Source organism: Balaenoptera acutorostrata, chromosome 20, assembly GCF_949987535.1.
Source record: "Balaenoptera acutorostrata chromosome 20, mBalAcu1.1, whole genome shotgun sequence".
Classification (NCBI taxonomy): Eukaryota; Metazoa; Chordata; class Mammalia; order Artiodactyla; family Balaenopteridae; genus Balaenoptera; species Balaenoptera acutorostrata.
In genome coordinates, this window is record NC_080083.1 from 63,690,145 (window position 1) to 63,708,805 (window position 18,661).

General features: G+C 54.6%; 1 protein-coding gene across 1 annotated transcript; it reads left to right on the forward strand.

The window, feature by feature from the left end:
- Positions 1–9,707: 9,707 nt before the first annotated feature.
- Positions 9,708–16,380, forward strand: CACNG5 (calcium voltage-gated channel auxiliary subunit gamma 5). Its single transcript, XM_007185549.2, has 5 exons — positions 9,708–9,903; positions 11,385–11,471; positions 12,367–12,507; positions 15,756–15,901; positions 16,123–16,380. The coding sequence occupies exons 1-5, from the start codon at positions 9,708–9,710 to the stop codon at positions 16,378–16,380; spliced, it is 828 nt and encodes a 275-aa protein (XP_007185611.2).
- Positions 16,381–18,661: the final 2,281 nt, after the last annotated feature.

The following is an 18,661-nucleotide window of genomic DNA, read 5'->3' on the forward strand; positions in this document are numbered from 1 at the left end:
TTCGGGTGGGTTTTGTGCTCTTCCGTGGTTCCTTCCTCACACTCATGGGGATCTGACGGTTCTCCCCCAGCTTCTCTCCGCCGAGCCTCCTTCACCCCCCACCCCGCCCGGCAGCCATCCTGAAGGACCTGCGTCCCTCCGTGCCAGCACCCTCCGGCCGCCCCCGGTCGCTGGCAGGGCTCCTACATCCCAGCCCCGCAAACTTGGGCAGTTCAGGTTGGCAAAGAGCCGCCACCTCTCCATCACCCGAGCAAGAAGCCAACATCTCTCTTCTTTTAGACTTTCCGGGCCAGAGTCACACTCCAGGCCACTGGGCTCCCAGCGTGCACTGGACCCTCACTCACCAAACTGGAGGTTTAGGGGAGGGGTTTCCCGCCCTCTGTGGGACAAGGTGTGTTTGACAACTAGGGGCGTTCAGTAGCCCCTTCTCACATTCCTCTTCACAAATCTCTCCCGGTCTTCTGCTCACGGAACGGTTTCACCATCAGCGCGGTGAGCTCCTTAGGAGTCGTGAATCCAGCTCTCCATCACCTAATTACTCCAGGTCTTACGGCGGCTCTGCTTACAGTTTTGGAATATAGATGGAAAAGTTGTACAAAATGTCAAGCTTATATCCATGCACTTCCTTTGTCTTCAGGTCTTGACCCCTGAAACCTTGGTTTCCTTGATTTCTCTGCAATGTCTTCAAACCGATACTTTACATTTTATTCAGCTGTTCTAATTATTTTCAGTAGGAGGGTTGGAATCACACAAGCTTGTGCATTGTAGCCAGAAATAGAAGTCCACCCTCCCTTTTCAGTTCCATGGACTGGCTTATTTTTTTCATCTGCATCAAACTGTTTTAATCATTGTCACTCTGTAACATGCATAAATATTTGGTAGTTCCCACTTATCCATCTTTATTTTTAAAGGAATTTTCCTCGCTCTCCTCAAATGTTGCTTCCTGTAAACTGACCCCAGAATCATCTTCTAGGGAGAACTCATTGCATTGAATTCATCAATTAATTTAGGGAGAGTTGACATTTTTATGGCATTGTCTTCCTATCCAAAAAACAGGATGTATTATTTTATTTATCAGTCTTGTTTTATGTTCATCATTAGTTTTAAGGTTTTCTTTATATAGCACTAGCACATAATTTGTTAAGTTTATTCCCCAAGAGTTTGCTGTTTTGTTGCTACATAGATTTTTTTCCCCCTGAGCATTATATTTTCCAACTGGCCACTGTATTATAGCTGTTGATTTTTTATAGGTCATTTTTGTGTTTGGCCATTTATCTCGACACTTGCGTTTTCCCTAACGGGTTTTTCAGCTGATCTTGATCTGGGCATGCGTGTGTCTATAGTCGTTCACAGGTGATGACGATGGGTCACCTCAAAAAGTCTCAAGACACTGATGTAAGATGTTTTGCTTTACTTAGGAGGTCCTGCATTTCCTGGAGTATCATTCATAGTATAGAAGCCTTTGTCTTGAAAACCCTGTTGATGCAGCAAGCATAGCCCTCAGGGCTGAGCAGAGCCCAGGTTCCAAAGCTTCCTTTATTCTCAGCAGAGATGGGGAGGGACTCTTTCGACCTGGAACAGTTTGGAGTTCTCTGTGTCCATATAGGCAAACCTACGTTGTACCTTAGGTAGCAGGGGTAAAATGCCTTTGAAATCTTTCAAACAAATCTTGACAATACTTCTCAGAATGCTAAAATATTCCATATCCTTAAACCCAGAAATTCCACTTGTAGGAATTTATTCGGAGAAAATACTTGCAGATGTCCACAGATACTTAGCTCTAAGGATGTTTATCCGTCATTGTTTACAACAGGGAAAATTTTGGAAACAACCTAGCTGTTCTACAGTAGGGAAGTGGTTAAATCAGTTTTGGTACATCCAAGTCGGAGGATATATATTCTGTAGCTACTAAAAATAATGTAGGAAATACTGACGACTTTTAAGTAAAATAAAATCAGGCTATACTATGGTGTGTGCAGTATGGCCATATTTGTAATGCATGGACAAATTCTAATTTGCATAGAAGAATTCTGCAAAGAACATAATATCAAAGATACAGAAACCATTACAACTGCCTGATTAGCGCTCCGTCGTTAGGTGTGTTCCCGCTTGACTTGGTGTCTGCGGCCACGCCGTTGGGGAAACACTGCGGATCCTGTAGAGAGCATTTTGCTGGACCCTCAGTAAAGTGTTGGCCACAGTCTCTCCAGCTGAGCTTCTTTTTCTGCAAGAGCAGTGACCTTTGGTGGGTGGTCATGACGCCCCTGGGTCCCCTATGGAAACTATCTGTCGGTAACCTCCTGCCAAACCGAGGGTGAGAGGAGTTTGATTACACACCGACCTTCCCTCCTGGAGGTTTGGACCCAGGTCTGCACCCTCAGCTGTGTAGCCTGGACTCCTGGCAGACGGGTTTGCTGTGGCTTTGAGCTTAGTCTTGGGGCAGGCAGAGCTCGAAATGCAAGACTCCTCGGGTCTTGCTTTTGTCAAAGGACCATGAGTCTTTGCCTGGCGCTGCTCACATGCTCCAGAGGGCATCAGCAGTGCGGCAGAGAGAGCTCAGTGGGGCCAGCATGGAAAACAGGTCCCTTGTCAGCTCCGGCCAGCAGCTCTCTCACCACTTGGCGGAGGGCAGTGTCTCTAACTGAAGGGTTGGCGGGGGGGGGGGGTCTCCCACATTGGGACATAATGACACCTAGGGGTCTCCAGGCTTCAGGTGCCACGCTCCCTTCTGATGCTGAGCCTCTGTTGTGTGCGACACTTAATAAGCACTCGGTACACATTTGATGATATTATATTTATTATCTATGTCTACAGAGATGGCACTGTGCCCACCGCCAAGACACCCTTTACATCACTATGCAGAATGGTGTTGCTCTCCAAATGACAGGAACCTAAAACCTCTCCAATCCCAAAGCCTTAGTTGATATGGAGATAAGAAAGGAGACAGAGGGGCTGAAATTTGGCGGGGGGTGGGGGGTGGAGTGAGGAAAATTCTGCAGGGACCAAACGCCATGATGAGAGGGAGGTTGGAGAGCTGGGTGGAGATGAGAAAGTCTGGACCATTTCGCCCCTTTTCAGGGACAGATTTACCCTATTAAATCCGCCCTGTTGTTCGCCGCTCCTTGGGTGTCAACCGGTGTCACTTTCTGACTGTACTCAGATGGCATGAGGGGGTCCAGCCTTACTCGATTGCACGTTCATAAATCCTCGCAGTAACGCTTACGAAGCTACCCCTGCGTTACAGATGAGGAGACTGAGGTTCCGTGTGACCGTGTGACGTGCCCAGGACGGGACAAGGGAGAACCAGCATCCAACTCAGAGCCGCCTGGTCGCAAAGCCACGTGCCGTTCGCTCCCTGACACGGCTAAAGATCCCGGGGATTCAGCTGTGATGCTCGGGCCCCATTGCTAAGTCACATTTTGGTCAGTCACACCTGGGATTCACATCGTACTTAAGCAGTGAGAAGAAGACGCTAATAAATCAGTAATGAAGTTGTTTTGATAACTTCTGCTGCCTATCAGATTACCTCAAAATATAATGGTATAAAACAACAACTACCTTATTTCATCCATGATAACTTGGGTCAGGAAGTTGGGCAGGTCCTGCTTGGAGCTTCTCATGCAGATGCCGTCAGGTGTTGTCTGGGGACGCAGGCATCCCAAGGCTCACCTGGCTGGATGTCCAGGATGGATGGCTCAGTCCCGTGGCTGGCAGCCGATGCTGGCTGTCAGCTAGGAGCCCAGCTGGGCTATCAGCCAACCACCTGGGCATGGCCTCCAAAGCAGCTCTCTCAACCAGGGACAGTTGTCCTCCCGGGGACATGGTTGATGGCAGCTGGGGTGCTACTGGCATCTGGTGGACAGAGGCAGGGAAGCTGCTGAACGGCATCCCTGCAGCAAAGAATTGTCCAACCCAAATATCCACAGGGCCGGGGTTGAGAAACCCTGCTCTAAAGCAGGGGGTTCTCTGGGGTGTCCGACTTACGTGGGGGCTGGCTTTCCCCTCAGTGAGCTCCCAGGAGAACTAAGTGGCAACTGCATCTCATTTTATGACCCAGAAGACACATAGCATATGTGTTGGTGGAAGTAGTCACAAACCTGCCTAGACTCAGGGGAGGAGACGTGAGTAGACCCCATCTCTCAGTGGAAGGAGCGCCAAAGAATTGGGGTCACTTTTCTTTTATTTACGTTTGGCTGCGTTGGGTCTTCGTTGCTGCGCGCAGGCTCTCTCTAGTTGCGGTGAGCGAGGGCTGCTCTTCGTTGCGGTGTGTGGGCTTCTCATTGCGGTGGTTTCTCTTGTTATGGAGCATGGGCTCTAGGCGCGTGGGCTTCGGTAGTTGTGGTGTGTGGGCTCAGGAGTTGTGGCTTGTGGGCTCTAGAGTGCAGGCTCAGTAGTTGTGGCATGTGGGCTCAGGAGTTGTGGCTCGCGGGCTCTAGAGCGCAGGCTCAGTAGCTGTGGCGCACGGGCTTCAGTAGCTGTGGCTCACGGGCTCAGTAGTTGTGGCTCGTGGGCTCTAGAGCGCAGGCTCAGTAGTTGTGGCTCACGGGCCTAGTTGCTCCACGGCATGTGGGATCTTCCCAGACCAGGGCTCGAACCCGTGTCCCCTGCATTGGCAGGCAGATTCTCAACCACTGCACCACCAGGGAAGCCCTGCGTGTACTTTTATCACTGGCTTGGGCAGGGAAATGTGCCGTTAGTGCTTTAACCTGCACGAGACATTTCTCCCTAATTGCTGGTCGTGGAGGATAGTTAGCGACTGTTAATTCCTGATAATTAACAAGCTAATGCTTAAAGGTAATGGTCCCCGGGTAATCATCTTAAAAGACTCAAAGCTTCCGTGCTTTCTAAGTCCCAGGCTCCGAAGGACGACCTGCATCTCAACATCTCTCGCCTGGGAGTTCGAGGGCCCCTGCGTATTCTTTACGAGGGCAGTGATTGGAGAATTGTCGAGTCTGGTCTTTAACCTAGTTTTCTTCTCTGGATGTAGAAATAATACATGTTCTTTTAGAAGCTTTGTCAAGCCCAGAAAAGTAGAGAGAAAATCAAATATACATAACCTTATTACTTGGAAACATCCACTGTCAACATTTTGGTTTATTTCTTCCCAGTCTATGAATTTCTTTTCACAGTTGGGTTCATGTTAAACACGTGCTTTCACATCCAACTTTCTTCTTTTTTTTCTTCCCTTGTGGTGGCAACTTATTAAAAAAGGTCTCCCTACCCTCCAGCAGATAAATCAAAGGAATGTTGTAGAGGGCGGATGGGATCCATGGGAGAAGGAGAAACAGTGCGAAAGCAAAGACTTGGCCCAGGGCCTGATTAGGTGGGAACTGGGAATTCATTCTAGGCCGGAGTGTCTTCAAGGGGACTCCTGTTCCCGCCCTCACCAACCGAAGATTGGGTAGAAAAATATGTGCACACATGTGCGCGGTTACACAGGAAGGAAGGCTGGAAGGCAGTGAACTCAGGTGTTAGTAATGGTGTTGTTTTCAGAGTGGGGACCGGGGGTTTTCATCTCCTGCTTTACAATTTCCCATGCAGCACAGAGGAAAACGCTGTGCTTCCGCATAAAGATCTTCACTTCACAGCCTTGCCCCTCCACGGCACTGCCTGGTGACCTCAGGTAACTCTCCCCGCTGGACCTTGACTTCCTTATCTGTGCTTTGAGGGAAATACTAGTCTTCCCGCCCTACAAGGTGGTTTTCAGACTCCGAAATGCTGAGTTAGTGCATCTCCATGAAAAGATACACTCAGGTGACTCCCAGTAGTAAACCCAATAGGATCAAGAGACGGCCCTGATGTAGCCCTTGGTTGTGTACAAAGACAGTCTCCCAAAATTGTGTGCCACCCATTTCCAGAGTCCCTAGTGGCTACTTTGCATGTCCCTCTCCCCCAGCACTTCTTGAACCTGTTTATTTCTTCAGTAGGAGGCAGTGTTGCTGCAGTGGAGACTTTGGAGTGAGACCTGGGCTTAAATCCTGAGTCGGCCACATGCCTGTGACATCCTGGAGGCTATTTAGCATGTCTAACCCTCAGCTTCCCCGGCCATGAAATGGGGCCAATACCACTGATGGGTTTGTCCTGAGGTCCTAATGAGAAACTATGATAAAGGGCTGTTCAGTTCTCAAGTCAGTGAGATCATTTATTGGTAAATAAAGGTGATTTCACAATAGAAGCATCCGTTCAACTGTGTAATGAATGAGATTGTTATTTTTCACTCCATGCAGAGTAGGGAAACGTGTTACCCACTCTGAAAAGGGGACTTTCCTGTTTTCCCAAGCTCGCCCCAGGCCTCAAGCTCTGCTCTTGTAGAGATTGGCAGTTTGGGTCACCTTGGGTCTCTTCTTTCATTCTTGCTTTTATAGATTCAGATCCAGTCTTCTCTCCATTTTCATCTTTCCAAATCTCCAGGACCTGAATCTTTTCTGTCTGCCAAGCTTAGCATTAAAATTGGCTGTTACGCTCCGAGCGGTCACTAGCTGCTGTATTTAGAAAGCCCTGATCATCTGCTCTGCAAAAGCAGGGGCTTTGCCCATTGGTGCTTGATAAGAACACCTTACACCAGTATCCTGCATTAGCTTGTTCGAAGCACTGTCACACCTGCCGTGGCGCTGAGTCCCCCAGCAGTTCTGTCTTGTTATTCTTCACGTGGGGGGCAGCAGTGTCCCCAAAGTGGATTTCACAGAACAAAACGCCATTGTGTGGCCAAAACAGTCTGGAAAAGAGTGGGATGAGCGGAGCTAAGCGGACTTTTCAGGCTTTTAACCTGTGAATGTGCAGTGTGATTCTTCAAGACCTAGATGCAGTGCCTCCCAAGTTTTTCTTCACCAGAGCATTTTTTGCTAGAATATTCCATGGAAGTTTTGCTCCATGGAACTCAACTTAGAAAGGTCTTGAGAATGAGGCAGGATAAATTCAAATGTAGACACGTCACTCGCTAGCTGAGTGACCTTGGGCAAGTTTCTTAACCTCTCTGATTCTCACGTTGCTTACCTATAAAATGGGGATGGTAATATGGTTGTAAAGATTAAAATAACGTGCTCAGCAGAATGCCTAACAATGATAAATACTCAATATACTTCAGCTTTTATTGTTATCCTTTCCCTCTATGTTCCCTGGGAGAGGAAGGGGCCTCAGGAAGGTTAATTTCCCAACTTTCCGCGGCTACTCAGAGACAGGCTGAGCGTGAAGCCCAGGCCCCTGCCTCTCAGCCCCAGGCTCTTCGCGTCACACAGGGCTGGTTTCCTCACTCATTCCTGTCTCCTCCCCTTACCCCCACTCACCATCCTTGGGGTTCCAATTCCGTCCCCTCTGGCAGATATTGGGGTTTTATGAGCCTCAAGTGTAAGTGAAAGTACTTACTAAACTGCTGTAAAAATCTTCGTGACTGCAACGCAGCCACCAACCCGTGCAGGCGTTCCCAAGGTGCCTGCAGACAGCCTGCCCTGCCGCCCCTCACGTCCTCCTCGGGACCCCGGGTTCCACCAGTTAGGACCCTGCCCACCCTCGTGTCGCAGTTGTTTTGCTGTCGTTTCCTATTTTTCCGGCTTGTGAGCTCCGACAGAGCCTCTGATTCCTTGGCTTCTGCGGCGGCAGCGAGCGCGGGGCCCACACGCGGGAGGTGCTTTGGGAGATACTTGTAACCAAGTCGGGGCTGAGCTGCCCGCTCCACCTCCCAGCCCACTGCCTGGGGAACGGCCAGGTTTGCGGGGTCGGGGTGGGGGTAGGGCTGGCTGTTCTGCGTTTCACTTTTTCCTTCTCCGTCAAAGCCAGTGCAGGAGGGATTGGCATGCAGGAAGCCCCTGTGCTCTCCAGCCTGGCGGACGGGAGCCTTTGCCTCCAAGTGCTCCCAGGCCTCCAGGAAGCCAGCGTAGGGCTCAGTCTGCAGATCAGTCAACCCTCCCGGGGTCAGAGCGGGGTTCCTGCTGTGGAATCCGGGCCAGGATGTCCCTCTTTCTTGCAAAGAGCACCCGTTTTCCTCCCCTTCCCCCCTCTCCCCTCCTACAGCAAGCTCAGACTCCACAGAGGAATCAAGCCTCCAGGCCTGAGTGTGGCTTCTGTCCCCTTTCAGCAGCTGAGCCAGGATCCCCCAGTGCCTCGGCTGAGATGTGACACCAGGCCTTGGGGAAGGCTTCCAGGCCACCACGGGGGCCCTGAGCTTCGGGGGGCAGCTGACTCTTTCCTGAATATTAATCTCCTGTTTCAAAATTTCTGACTTTGCATCATCGCGAGGGGCCCGTGAAAGATGCCGGCGGCCTGGCAACGTGGCAAACATGACTGGCTTAGATGAGACGCACACGGTTGAGTTGCCCCTGACGCCACCCTCTTCCAGAAATAGCTCTGCCCACCTCCAGCAGCCCCACTGGGTGACCCTCTTCTGGGCTCTCATCACATCCTGGGCTTTCCCCGCCACAGCCGTTACTACGTTGGACTGTAGTCACCTGTTTGCTTGGCAGACTTTAGCAGGTATACAGCTCACTTGAATCTTGTTAAAATGCAGATTCTGATTTAGAAAGTTGGAGGGGCCTGAGACTCTGCATTGCTAATGAGTTCCCAGGTGATGCCAAGGCTGCTGGTCCACGGATGACACTTTGAGTAGCAAAGAGCCGTCGTTCTCAACTTGGGCCGCGATTAGCCTCGCAGGGAGCACAGCGGTACCACGGCCCCTATAGGAGCCCAGCTGCACCCAAAATCTCTCAGGGTGGCACCTGGGCACGCGGGACTTCTAGATGCTCCCTGGGTGGCTCTAGGTTCCAGGCAGAGTTCAGAAGCCCTGAGCTGGGCTGTGGGCTCCTTGGGGCGGCATCTTACCCCTCACTTATTCCCAGCTCCGTCTCTGAGCCTGGAGCTGGCTGGGCAGGTGTGGTAGGTGTGCTCATGGCTCACCTTGTGTAGACGCTTAGCCTCACTCTGGCTGGTTCAGAGCCAGCTCCGGCCAATACCATGTGCTGGGCAGACTAGAGTCAGACGGCTTCTGATGAGGTGGGCTCAGGAGGCCCGTTGAGCTTGGACTGTGGTGGGGCTTCTTTACCGGGGCGGACCCAGATCTACAGCTGATTGGAATCCTTGCGGAAGACACCTTCCCAGGAAGCCTCTCTGCCCCCTCTGGGTCCCCTCTGGGTCCCGCTGCTCCCTGCCAGGCGTCCTTGTGCCTCAGAGTCCTTCTCGACCCGGAGAAGCCCACCAGGCAGACTTCAGGCCTCCATCCCTCCTCCCTGCTCCCACATCCTTGGGCAGGTCTCTCCCACAGACCCGTCAAGCTGCATTTTCATTGCTTTGGGGGTGGGGGGCGCTTTGTCTTCCGGAAGGGAACTCTTCAAGGGCAAGGATGGGGTCACATTCATCCTTTTGTCTCCACGTTGGGTACAGTGGGTTGCTGAATGAATGAATGAATGAATGGCATTATCCAGCAAGGGGGACTCCCAGAGAGGACAAGGGGGCCCCTCGCAGTGGCCTGTCAAGAAAGCTGTGCGCTCCTGATGGGGAGAGGGAGGTGGCGTGTCTGTCACCCATGGCCTGACTTCCGGGGAGCCGGCCCGCTGGTCTTCATTCATCCATTCGGCCCGGCTGGGTTGACGTCAGTTGCCGCCCAGGGCCCCTCCTCGGAGCCGTGGCCACTACTGCTGGCTCACCCGCTGTCCTGCCGCCAGAGTCCACTCCCTGCTGGTGGCATCGCGGCCGCAGGCCCCGCTGGGCTGTCCGGGAAGATGGACGCCTGCAGGAGAAAGGCCCTGACCCTGCTGAGCAGCGTCTTTGCCGTGTGCGGCCTGGGCCTGCTGGGCGTCGCGGTCAGCACGGACCACTGGCTGTACCTGGAGGAGGGCGTCGTCCTGCCCCAGAACCAGAGCACCGAGACCAAGATGTCCCTGCACTCAGGCCTGTGGAGGGTCTGCTTCCTCGCAGGTAAGGGCGCCCAGGGCCGGGGACAGCCCTGCCCCCAGAGAGGAGCAGCCGCCACCTCACACCCCCCGGGGAAGCAATGCCCCTGCTGGAAGGAGGCTGGTCACCGTGGACGACACTCACGAGCTCTGGGCCCGCTCCCTCCAGTGGCCAGGACCCACTCCAGACTCAAGGCCTGATTCTCCCTGTCCACTTGGGCAAGTCCTCTCACCCCCGGGACCTGGGTCTTCCCACCTGGAAGATGCCCGTGGCCCCGCTGTCGCCACACCACCCACCCCCGGCTAAGAGAGGCGGCCTCAGCTCCCTGAGTCCTCCAGCTCAGTGCCTCCCCCTTGACTCTGCAAGGCAGGCCCTGTTATCACGTCCACCTCACAAATGAGGGCAGGAAGATGCAGGGAGGTGAAGCGCCGGCACAGTCACGTTCTGGTGAGGGCCCTCTTCCCGCCTCCTCCCTGTGTCCTCATAGGGCGGCAGGGGGAGAGGGAGCTCCGCGGGGTCTCTTTTAGAAGGGCACTAATCCCATTCATGAGGGCTCCACCCTTGTGCCCTGAGCACAAGGATGGGAAATTCTTAGCACTTTCTCTGTTCCTATGTCCGTGAAATGGCAGGGAGAAAACGCAGGTGCAGGTCTTTGCAACTCTGCAAGATGGTGCAAGCTTTGATCCTGCCCATCAGGGCCTCCTGCCCACTTGCTAGGGCTTCTCTGGAACCCTTGGAGTTGCTACTCCAAGGGCTCTGTCCTTTATCCCTTCATCATAACCCGGAACCAGGCTGCACGAGAAGAGCCTGTCTGTGCCCTGTGAGGTTGGTCGGAAACACCACAGTGGGGTCACGGAGCCTTTCTTGGAGGGCTCTGTAACCCATGTGTGCACGGGGCACAGGGAACACTTGGTCCTCCCAGCCTCATGGTAGGGCTTTGGTGGTTGGCGCCCACCCGTATTTAGCAGGGAGGACCCTGGAGGCCTGGCCTCCCGGTGACGTGTTGAGTCTACTTTGGGAATGGCATCCAACACTGACCTCGCCTCCCAGTGCCTAGACTGTGTGGCATCCGTCTCTGCTTAAATCTGAAGTGGAGTTTGAAGTCACCAGGGTCTGGTTGCCAAAGTGGTCGACAAGGCTTTGGGGGTTCTGCTCCACGACACCCACACCGGGGCACCTAAGCCAGCCACACGCCATCCTCGGTGGAGTCTGTCCCAAAGCCACAAGACGGCCACCAGACATCTGACTCTACCTTGAGTCTGCAGTGATTGCTTTTCATGCAGCTCGCGGTGCTTCTCTGGGAAAGATGTGATGTCAGGACGGGTGTCCACGTCCGCTGTGGGCCACCATCTGGGGACGGGGCCCCCTAGGGTTTGGATCCAGCCCAGGTGTAAATACACAGAGGGTCAAACATCCTAGAAGCACCTGGGAATACCACTTGAATGTGTTAACTTCAAATCCGTGTTCAGAAGGACCCAGAGTGTAAGTGGCTCTTGTCTCCGTAGGTGAGGAGCGGGGACGCTGCTTCACCATAGAGGATGTGATGCCTGTGAGCCCCCAGCTCACCTCCGAGTCCACGGTCAACGTGCTAAGTAGGTGCCTCCGACTTTCCAACCTGGGCCACGGGCTGGACAGGGCAGAGCAGGGCAGAGGGAAGAGGCAGGGTGACTGCTTGTTTCTCAAGAGCCGATGCCCTGACACTCAGATGCTTGTGCTGGCCGAGCTCACAGAGCTCGCTCTGCCAGTTATTTATCCGGGGTGGTGACAGGTTGCTGGAGTCTCCCAGTGCTGTGACCCTGGCAAGTGAGAGGGCATCCATACCCAGTGACTTCCTCTGTTTGGGATGCTCTAACAAAATAGCACAGACAAGGCAACTTAGAAGCCACAGAAATTTATTTCTCTCAGCTCTGAAGATTAGAAGTCCAAGATCAAGGAGCCAGCACGGTCACATTCTGGGGAGGGCCCTCTTCCTGCCTTCTCACTGTGTCCTCACACGGTAGCAGGGGCGAGGGAGCTCTGGGGGGCGGTCTCTTTCATAACGGCACTAATCCCTTTCATGGGGGCCCCACCCTTGTGACCTAAGCACCTCCCAAAGGCCCCACCTCCTATACCATCACCTTGGGCGTGAGGTTTAGCAAGTGAATTTTGTTGGGGGGGGGGGGGGACACAGACGTTCACACCATAGTACCCAGGGAACTGAACCAAGCTCTCCGGCCCCCAGCGAGACTGACGTCATGGCCTTGGCCTCACCAGAGCTGGTTCAGACCCATGTGAACCTGCAGTACAGTTCTGAGTTAGCATAGGCCCTGCAGGCTAAGGGCCAAGGCACAAAAGCCCCACCGAGGAGGGGATGGAGCCTGGGCCGCTCGTGCAGGGCGGGGGCTTGGGGACCAGCTGGTGGACTCTGCCAGGAACACTTGACTCGGGAGGGCGAGCACTGAGTGAGGCTGCTGGAGGCTGACGGCATCCTTCCATCCCCTCGGTCAGAAATGATTCGCTCGGCCACGCCATTCCCCCTGGTCAGCCTCTTCTTTATGTTCATTGGCTTCATCCTGAGCAACATTGGACACATCCGTCCCCACAGGACAATCCTGGCCTTTGTCTCCGGCATCTTCTTTATCCTCTCCGGTAAGTGGTGCCGTTTTCGCTCGTGCACTCTGCACTTCTGACATCTGATTCCTAAACCACTCTGCTCTGGGAAGCCCTGGTCCCAGCTGCGGGTCAGCCCCTGCACAGGACCCGCCGCGTCAGTGGCTCAAGCACAACTGAGCCCGAGCTGGAGGAGGGTTCCGAGGACCCGGGCCCGTCCATCACCTCTGGAGGAGCAGTGACCTGACAGCTCCCCCTGGGCAGAGCTGGGATGAGAACCCAGGGTCCTCCTCATGCCATACTGTCACTGCCGCTTTCCTCTAGTTCCCACTGGTAATGAGTATTCCTGGTATTTTTGAGGGCTATGTCTTTGTGTTTTTACATGAAAGAAATACAATCTGCCTTTGGAATGATGGCCTCTTCATCTCCCATCCCTCAGCTATCCTCCAGAGACCCCCTACCCCCTACCCTGGGCTACCCAGGCCCCTTCAGTGTGGATCTGTCCTCCTGGACCGACCCCAGACTGTACTCGATCATTCACTCTTTCTTTCGTTTATTCATGTGCTGACTCATCCATTCGTGTATCTCCCAGGCCTGATCACTGGGAGCTGGGATCTCTACCTACAGAAAGGGCAGTGTATTAGGGGACATAAACAAGTGGGCAGGAAATGTGGACCCTGCCTGACAAGGGCTCTGACAGCGTCAGCAAGGACTGTTATGGGGGCCAAGGGCAGCGGCGGAAACTCAGACCGGGAGCTGGTCAGGGCTGGCCACCAGGAGCAGGCGAGATGGAGGGTAGGTAGGAATTAGGTAAAGAGTGTGAGGTTGGGGTGGGCGGAAGGGAGCCTGGAGGGAAGAGAGAGGATGAAGGCCAGGGGAGACTAAGCTCAATTGTGACTCGTGGTGGCGGGAACGTCAGGAGGATGTGGCGAGAGGTGGGGGGCGGCAGCTGAGGTCGCCTTGTTGGGGACTTTGTGAGAAGCCTCGGGAGGATTTTAAGCTGAGGAAGGACATGACCAGATTTGGATTTTAGAATAATCCTTCTGGAGAGTGAGGGGAGGAAGGAAGCAAGACACGGGGCAGGGAGAGCAGGCAAGAGGCTACTTCAGTTGTGCAGGAGGGAGGGGATGGGGAGGGGCTGACAGCGGGGAAGAGAGAAGGGAGAGGCTCATGGACACCTGGGAGGTAAGCTCAGTCGGACGAGGGCTGGGCTTCAAGGGAGGAGCCAAGGGCTAGCATGGAGTTCTGCTCGGGCCCTGGGTGGGCGATGCACTGCATCCCTCATCCAGGGATCACAGGAGAAGCAGCAGATTTGGAGCCAAGATCATGAACGTAGAGTGGGAAATGCAAAGTTTGAGGTGCCCACGTGACAGCTGGAAGCAGCGCCCAGAAGGCTGCTAGGGGTCAGGGTTTGGGGCTCCTGGGAGTAGAGACACCAAAGGTGGAGACACAGCTGTTGGCATAGGGTCTAGGGGAGGGAATCAGACGTGGAGGAGATTACTGCAGGGGGTGTGGAGAGTGAGCCGGGAAGAAAGGGTGGTAAAAGAAGGTCGGCTCTTTCTCCCCTTCAGGGTGTCCTCTGCGTTTTCATGAGCACCTTTTCTTAATGCATCGAGCCAAACGCATGGCTCTCAGGGCATGGATTGTAGATGCCCTGGAGCCCTGGATTTGTTGATAAGAGGAGATACAGATGGAAGATGGGTAGGTGGATGGCTTGAATAATGGACGGATGGATGGATGGACAGATGGACAGATGGAAAGAAAAGAGAAACAGCTGCCAGCACCAGGCATTCTGGTTGCCACCCAACTTCCAAGCCACTTTAGGTTCCTTTTCCCAACATTGTCTTGTCAATATAGCTTGGGAGCCAGGTGGCAGTCAGAACACTAGATGCCCAAGAGCTTTTCTTTCTTTCTCCTTCCTTCCATCCATCCTTCCATCCATCCATCCTTCCATCCATCCTTTCTCCCATTCGTCTGTCCATCTTTTTTTCAATCCACCCACCTATCTGCCATCTATTCTTCCATCTGTTAATCCCTTCATCCATCCATCCTTCCATCCATCCATCCCTCCTTCCATCGTTCCATCCATCCATCCCTCCTTCCATCCATCCATCCATCCATCCATCCATCCTTCCATCCATCCATCCTTCCATCCATCTATCCATCCATCCATCAATTCTTCCATCCATCCATCCATCTATCCATCTAACAAATGTTCATTGAGCACCTGCAGTGTCCTCAGCCCACCCTCTGCACCATGATGTTTGCACCTAGTCCAAGAGATACAGACCCAGGTTAAGCTCTTTCTTTATCTATAAACTTCACAACAGTCAAGGCCACACAGCAGCTTCAAAGCACCTGAGGTTTCTCAGCGGTGGGCAGCAGGACCCGAGATCTCAGACTGAGCTTGGCCACATGAAGTGTTTTAATGACAGCAGTAGACAGGGTTCCCTTGGGCCAGCTTCATTCCAGTGTGAGTTAAGTGCCAAGGAAGGCCTGAATCATGCTTGTTTTCCCGTAGCATTCGTCCTTCAAGGTGCCCCAGCTTAATCATGTGAATGGAATCAAACCTGAGCAGCTCGAAACAGTAATAAATTCTGTCCTGTTTCCGTTACAGTCACTGACTGACCGATGCTCAGTCGGTCGTTTGCGCAATGGCGGGAGGAGTTCGGGCAGCGCTGGCCTCCTGGTGTAACGCTTGCCAGAGCCTGGACGATCTCTCTTTGCCTCTGCTGCCTAACGACCTCAGTAACTGGCCGCGCCCAGGGGCAGGTGGGCTGCACAGAGCCACGGTTACATGACCATCTGTCCAGGCTCTGGAGGCCCTGGCTATCTCTGCCAGCGGAGCCTGCGTTATCCCTCAGTTCAGCGGAAGCCGCTTGCTAAGTCAGTGGTTCACACCCTGAGTTCACCTGAGCCTTGCCTGGGGAGCACTTAGGACAATATGCCAGGTGCCAGCCCAGGCCACGTGACTCAGAAGGTCCGGGGATGGGGCTCACGGGACGCACATCTAACAGGTGGTTCTGGGGGGGGGGGCGGTGAGAACCCTCGGGCTCACCGTGGCTCGGGAGGTAGCTGGACAGGAGCTTTCTTACCTGCAGCCGTCCACTTTCTAGAAGGTAATGGTCTAAACAGGGCCTTCAGGAGGAGGGCTCCTGCCCTCCTCGAACTCCAGAGTGGGGTCATGGTCACCCAAGGCCGAGGCCTTCTCCCTGAACGCCGAGGGGAGGCGGTGCCCCACCGGCGGCTCCCCGGCTTCCTTGCCGAGCGCCCCTGCCCCCCTGCAGGCCTCTCGCTGGTGGTGGGCCTGGTGCTGTACATCTCCAGCGTCAACGATGAGATGCTCAACAGGACCAAGGATGCGGAGACCTACTTCACCTACAAGTACGGATGGTCGTTTGCCTTCGCTGCCATCTCCTTCCTCTTAACGGAGGTAAACCCCTCCCCGCGGGCGGGGCGGGGCGGGGCGGGGCGGGGCGGGGCGCTGCCCCGGGATGGGAAGGGGGAGGAGGAGGCCACGCTCCCCCTGGACCCGCCGCTCTCCGCCCTTCCCTCCCCGGCCCCGCCCCGCCCCCGCCTTGTCCCCGCCTCGCGCTCGAGCTCCCGCAGCCGCGTCCAAGGCCAGGCCCCAGCACGAGCTCCCCCTGCCTGCAGAGTGCGGGGGTGACGGCCGTGCACCTGTTCGTGAAGCGGTGCACCGCCGAGGACGTGTACGGGCCTCACCCCGGCTTCTACCGCCCGCGTCTGAGCAACTGCTCCGATCACTCGGGCCAGTTCCTGCACCCGGACGCCTGGGCGCGAGGCCGCAGCCCCTCCGACATCTCCAGCGACGTCTCCCTGCAGATGAGCGGCACCCACCCCGCCCTGCTCAGGCGCCCCGACTACCACCAGCTGTCTTCCTCCCCCTGCTGAGTCCCCGCCCGGACCGCCTGCCCAGACAGCCTTCCCTGCCCCCGCTGCCCCTGGTCTGCGGCCCGGCTGTCCCCGTGCTTAGCTGTTTCCACCTGACCCGTGCCCCCTCGCTGCTCACCCAGAGGAGCTCCTGCAGCCCAGGGTGGGTGTCAGGAGTCTGGAGCCAGCGAACGGGATGACTGGTTGAGAGCTGGGGGTCACCCCACCTCTTCAGTGCCAATCACTGGGCGCTCTCCTTCCCTGGGAGAGGTGGGCCTTCCTGCTCTGTCTTCCCCCCCGCACCCTACGTCATGGACCCAGGCCAAGGCCAGCTCTGCGATGCCAGGTTCCTCCCAGAGACCCAGCTGGACTTGTGTGCTTGCCAACTGGCCTGGCCCTCGCGTCGTGATCTGGGCTACGGGGCCAAGAGGCGGCTGTGATACGGAGCTCTGGCTGGTTCAGAGTCGTCCCGCGCTGTCCTTGTGAAGTCCTCCACCGTTTGTTGTCACCCCCCCCATGCCCTGTCTGCCTCGCCCCTGCCCCAAGGCCTGTGGGTCTTCTTCCTCTTCTCCCGCCAGAACTCAGCTGCCCTAGCTTTGGTCCCCAAGGGGCTGAGAGGGGTCTGAGGCCGCTCTGATGAAGTCACAAAGAGGTGTTAATGGCTGATGATGTCTTCATATGCATGGCCCGTAATAACATATTTAACAAGGGCCTTTAATGCCTTAACCCAAAGCAGTGACTCTGACAATGAGAACTGCAGAAGGTGGCTGGTCCGGGTTCATACTGCCAAGCACTGTTTCAGGCCCGGGGGATAGCGTCCCCGCTCACATGGGCAATATCCCTGGTCCAGGTCCCTAAAATCTACTCATGTAGACGGACGTCTATACCACCAAAGTAGAAAGAAGGCAGCTTTCAAAGGGGCTGCCTGGGATTTGGAGCTGGATTTGCTGACGCCTGAGTCTAAACAAGCCAGACTTAGAATGATCTGCTCTCCTGAGGACGCCTGCCAACATCGGGGTTTGGCAATTTAATCCGAATACGGGGCAGCATCTGCTTCCTGGGTATGGGGCGTATGTAGGCAGATAGACGCCTCCAGAAGATGAGGTGGCGTGGTGCCCGTTTTCCGGGTAGGAAACCTGAAGCCCCTTCCGTGAAGTTCACAGAGGGAAACGGGAAAGGCCCAGTGCCGGACGGGACCCCCTCGGGCCTCCATGCGTCTTCTCGCATGCCCACTTTGGGATTTGAGGTTTTGAGTAGCAAAACAACGCCAGGCTCTCTGCTGTGTATTTTTGCCGCACCAGCTGTTCACTCTTTCTCTTGCTCTTTTTTTAAGATAGCATTCAGTTCTGGGTGCAAAAAGCCACCGTGGGCAACACGTGGGCTCCAGAAGGAAATACAGAAAACCACACTTGTGGCCGGGGTGGCCTTCAAAAGGGGAATGCCATTCGTTTGCTGGGGCTGCCACGGGCTGCGTGGCTTAAACAACAGACAATTATGTTCTCACAGTTCTGGAGGCCAGAAGTCCAAGATCCAGGTGTCAGCAGATTTGGATTCTCTCGAGGCTGTTTTCCTTGGCTTGCAGATGACCATCTTCTCCATGTGTCCTCACAGGGTCTTTTTTCCTGCACGCCTGCATGCCCCCTGGTGTCAGACTGGATAAGAGCCCATGCTAACAGCCTCATTCTAACTTAAATCACCTCGTTAAAGGCCCTGTCTCCAAATACAGCCATATTCTGAGTCGTGGAGGGGAGGGCTTGAATATACGGATATGGGGCTCTGGGGAGGCGGAGGGGGACAGTTCCGCCCATAAGAGGCAGATTGCCTCGTAGCTGGATTGTCCCCTTGTTCCACGGATAATAGAGGAGAAACGAGGGAAGGCGACTGTGGTCCCTGTCCTGCCACTGTCCCCGCGTGGGTCCTGGGGAAACCCTCTTCTGCTCCTAAACTATTTCCAAGCCCTCCTCCCACCCCCACCCCCACCTCTAATGATCCAGCCTCGTGCAGAAAGCTCCAGACAGCCCTCCCGTGTGACTGTTCACCCCTCGCCTGTACACTGATGGCAGCCGGAAAGCCCGCCTTCCACTCCACAGGCACCTGCCGTGACTTGTATCCTTGGTAACCGCTTACAGCTTCACAAGGAAACCGGTGCTCCCCGCAGCAAAGGACTCGTTTAGCGTACTTGGAGACCGTTACGTAACATTTCCAAACTGGACAGTTGTTTAGATGTGCTTTACTCCAATCGTTGTCAATGTAATTAGGTCCTCGGATGCACTTTTCTCTCCCTGAAGTACTCTCTCTCTGT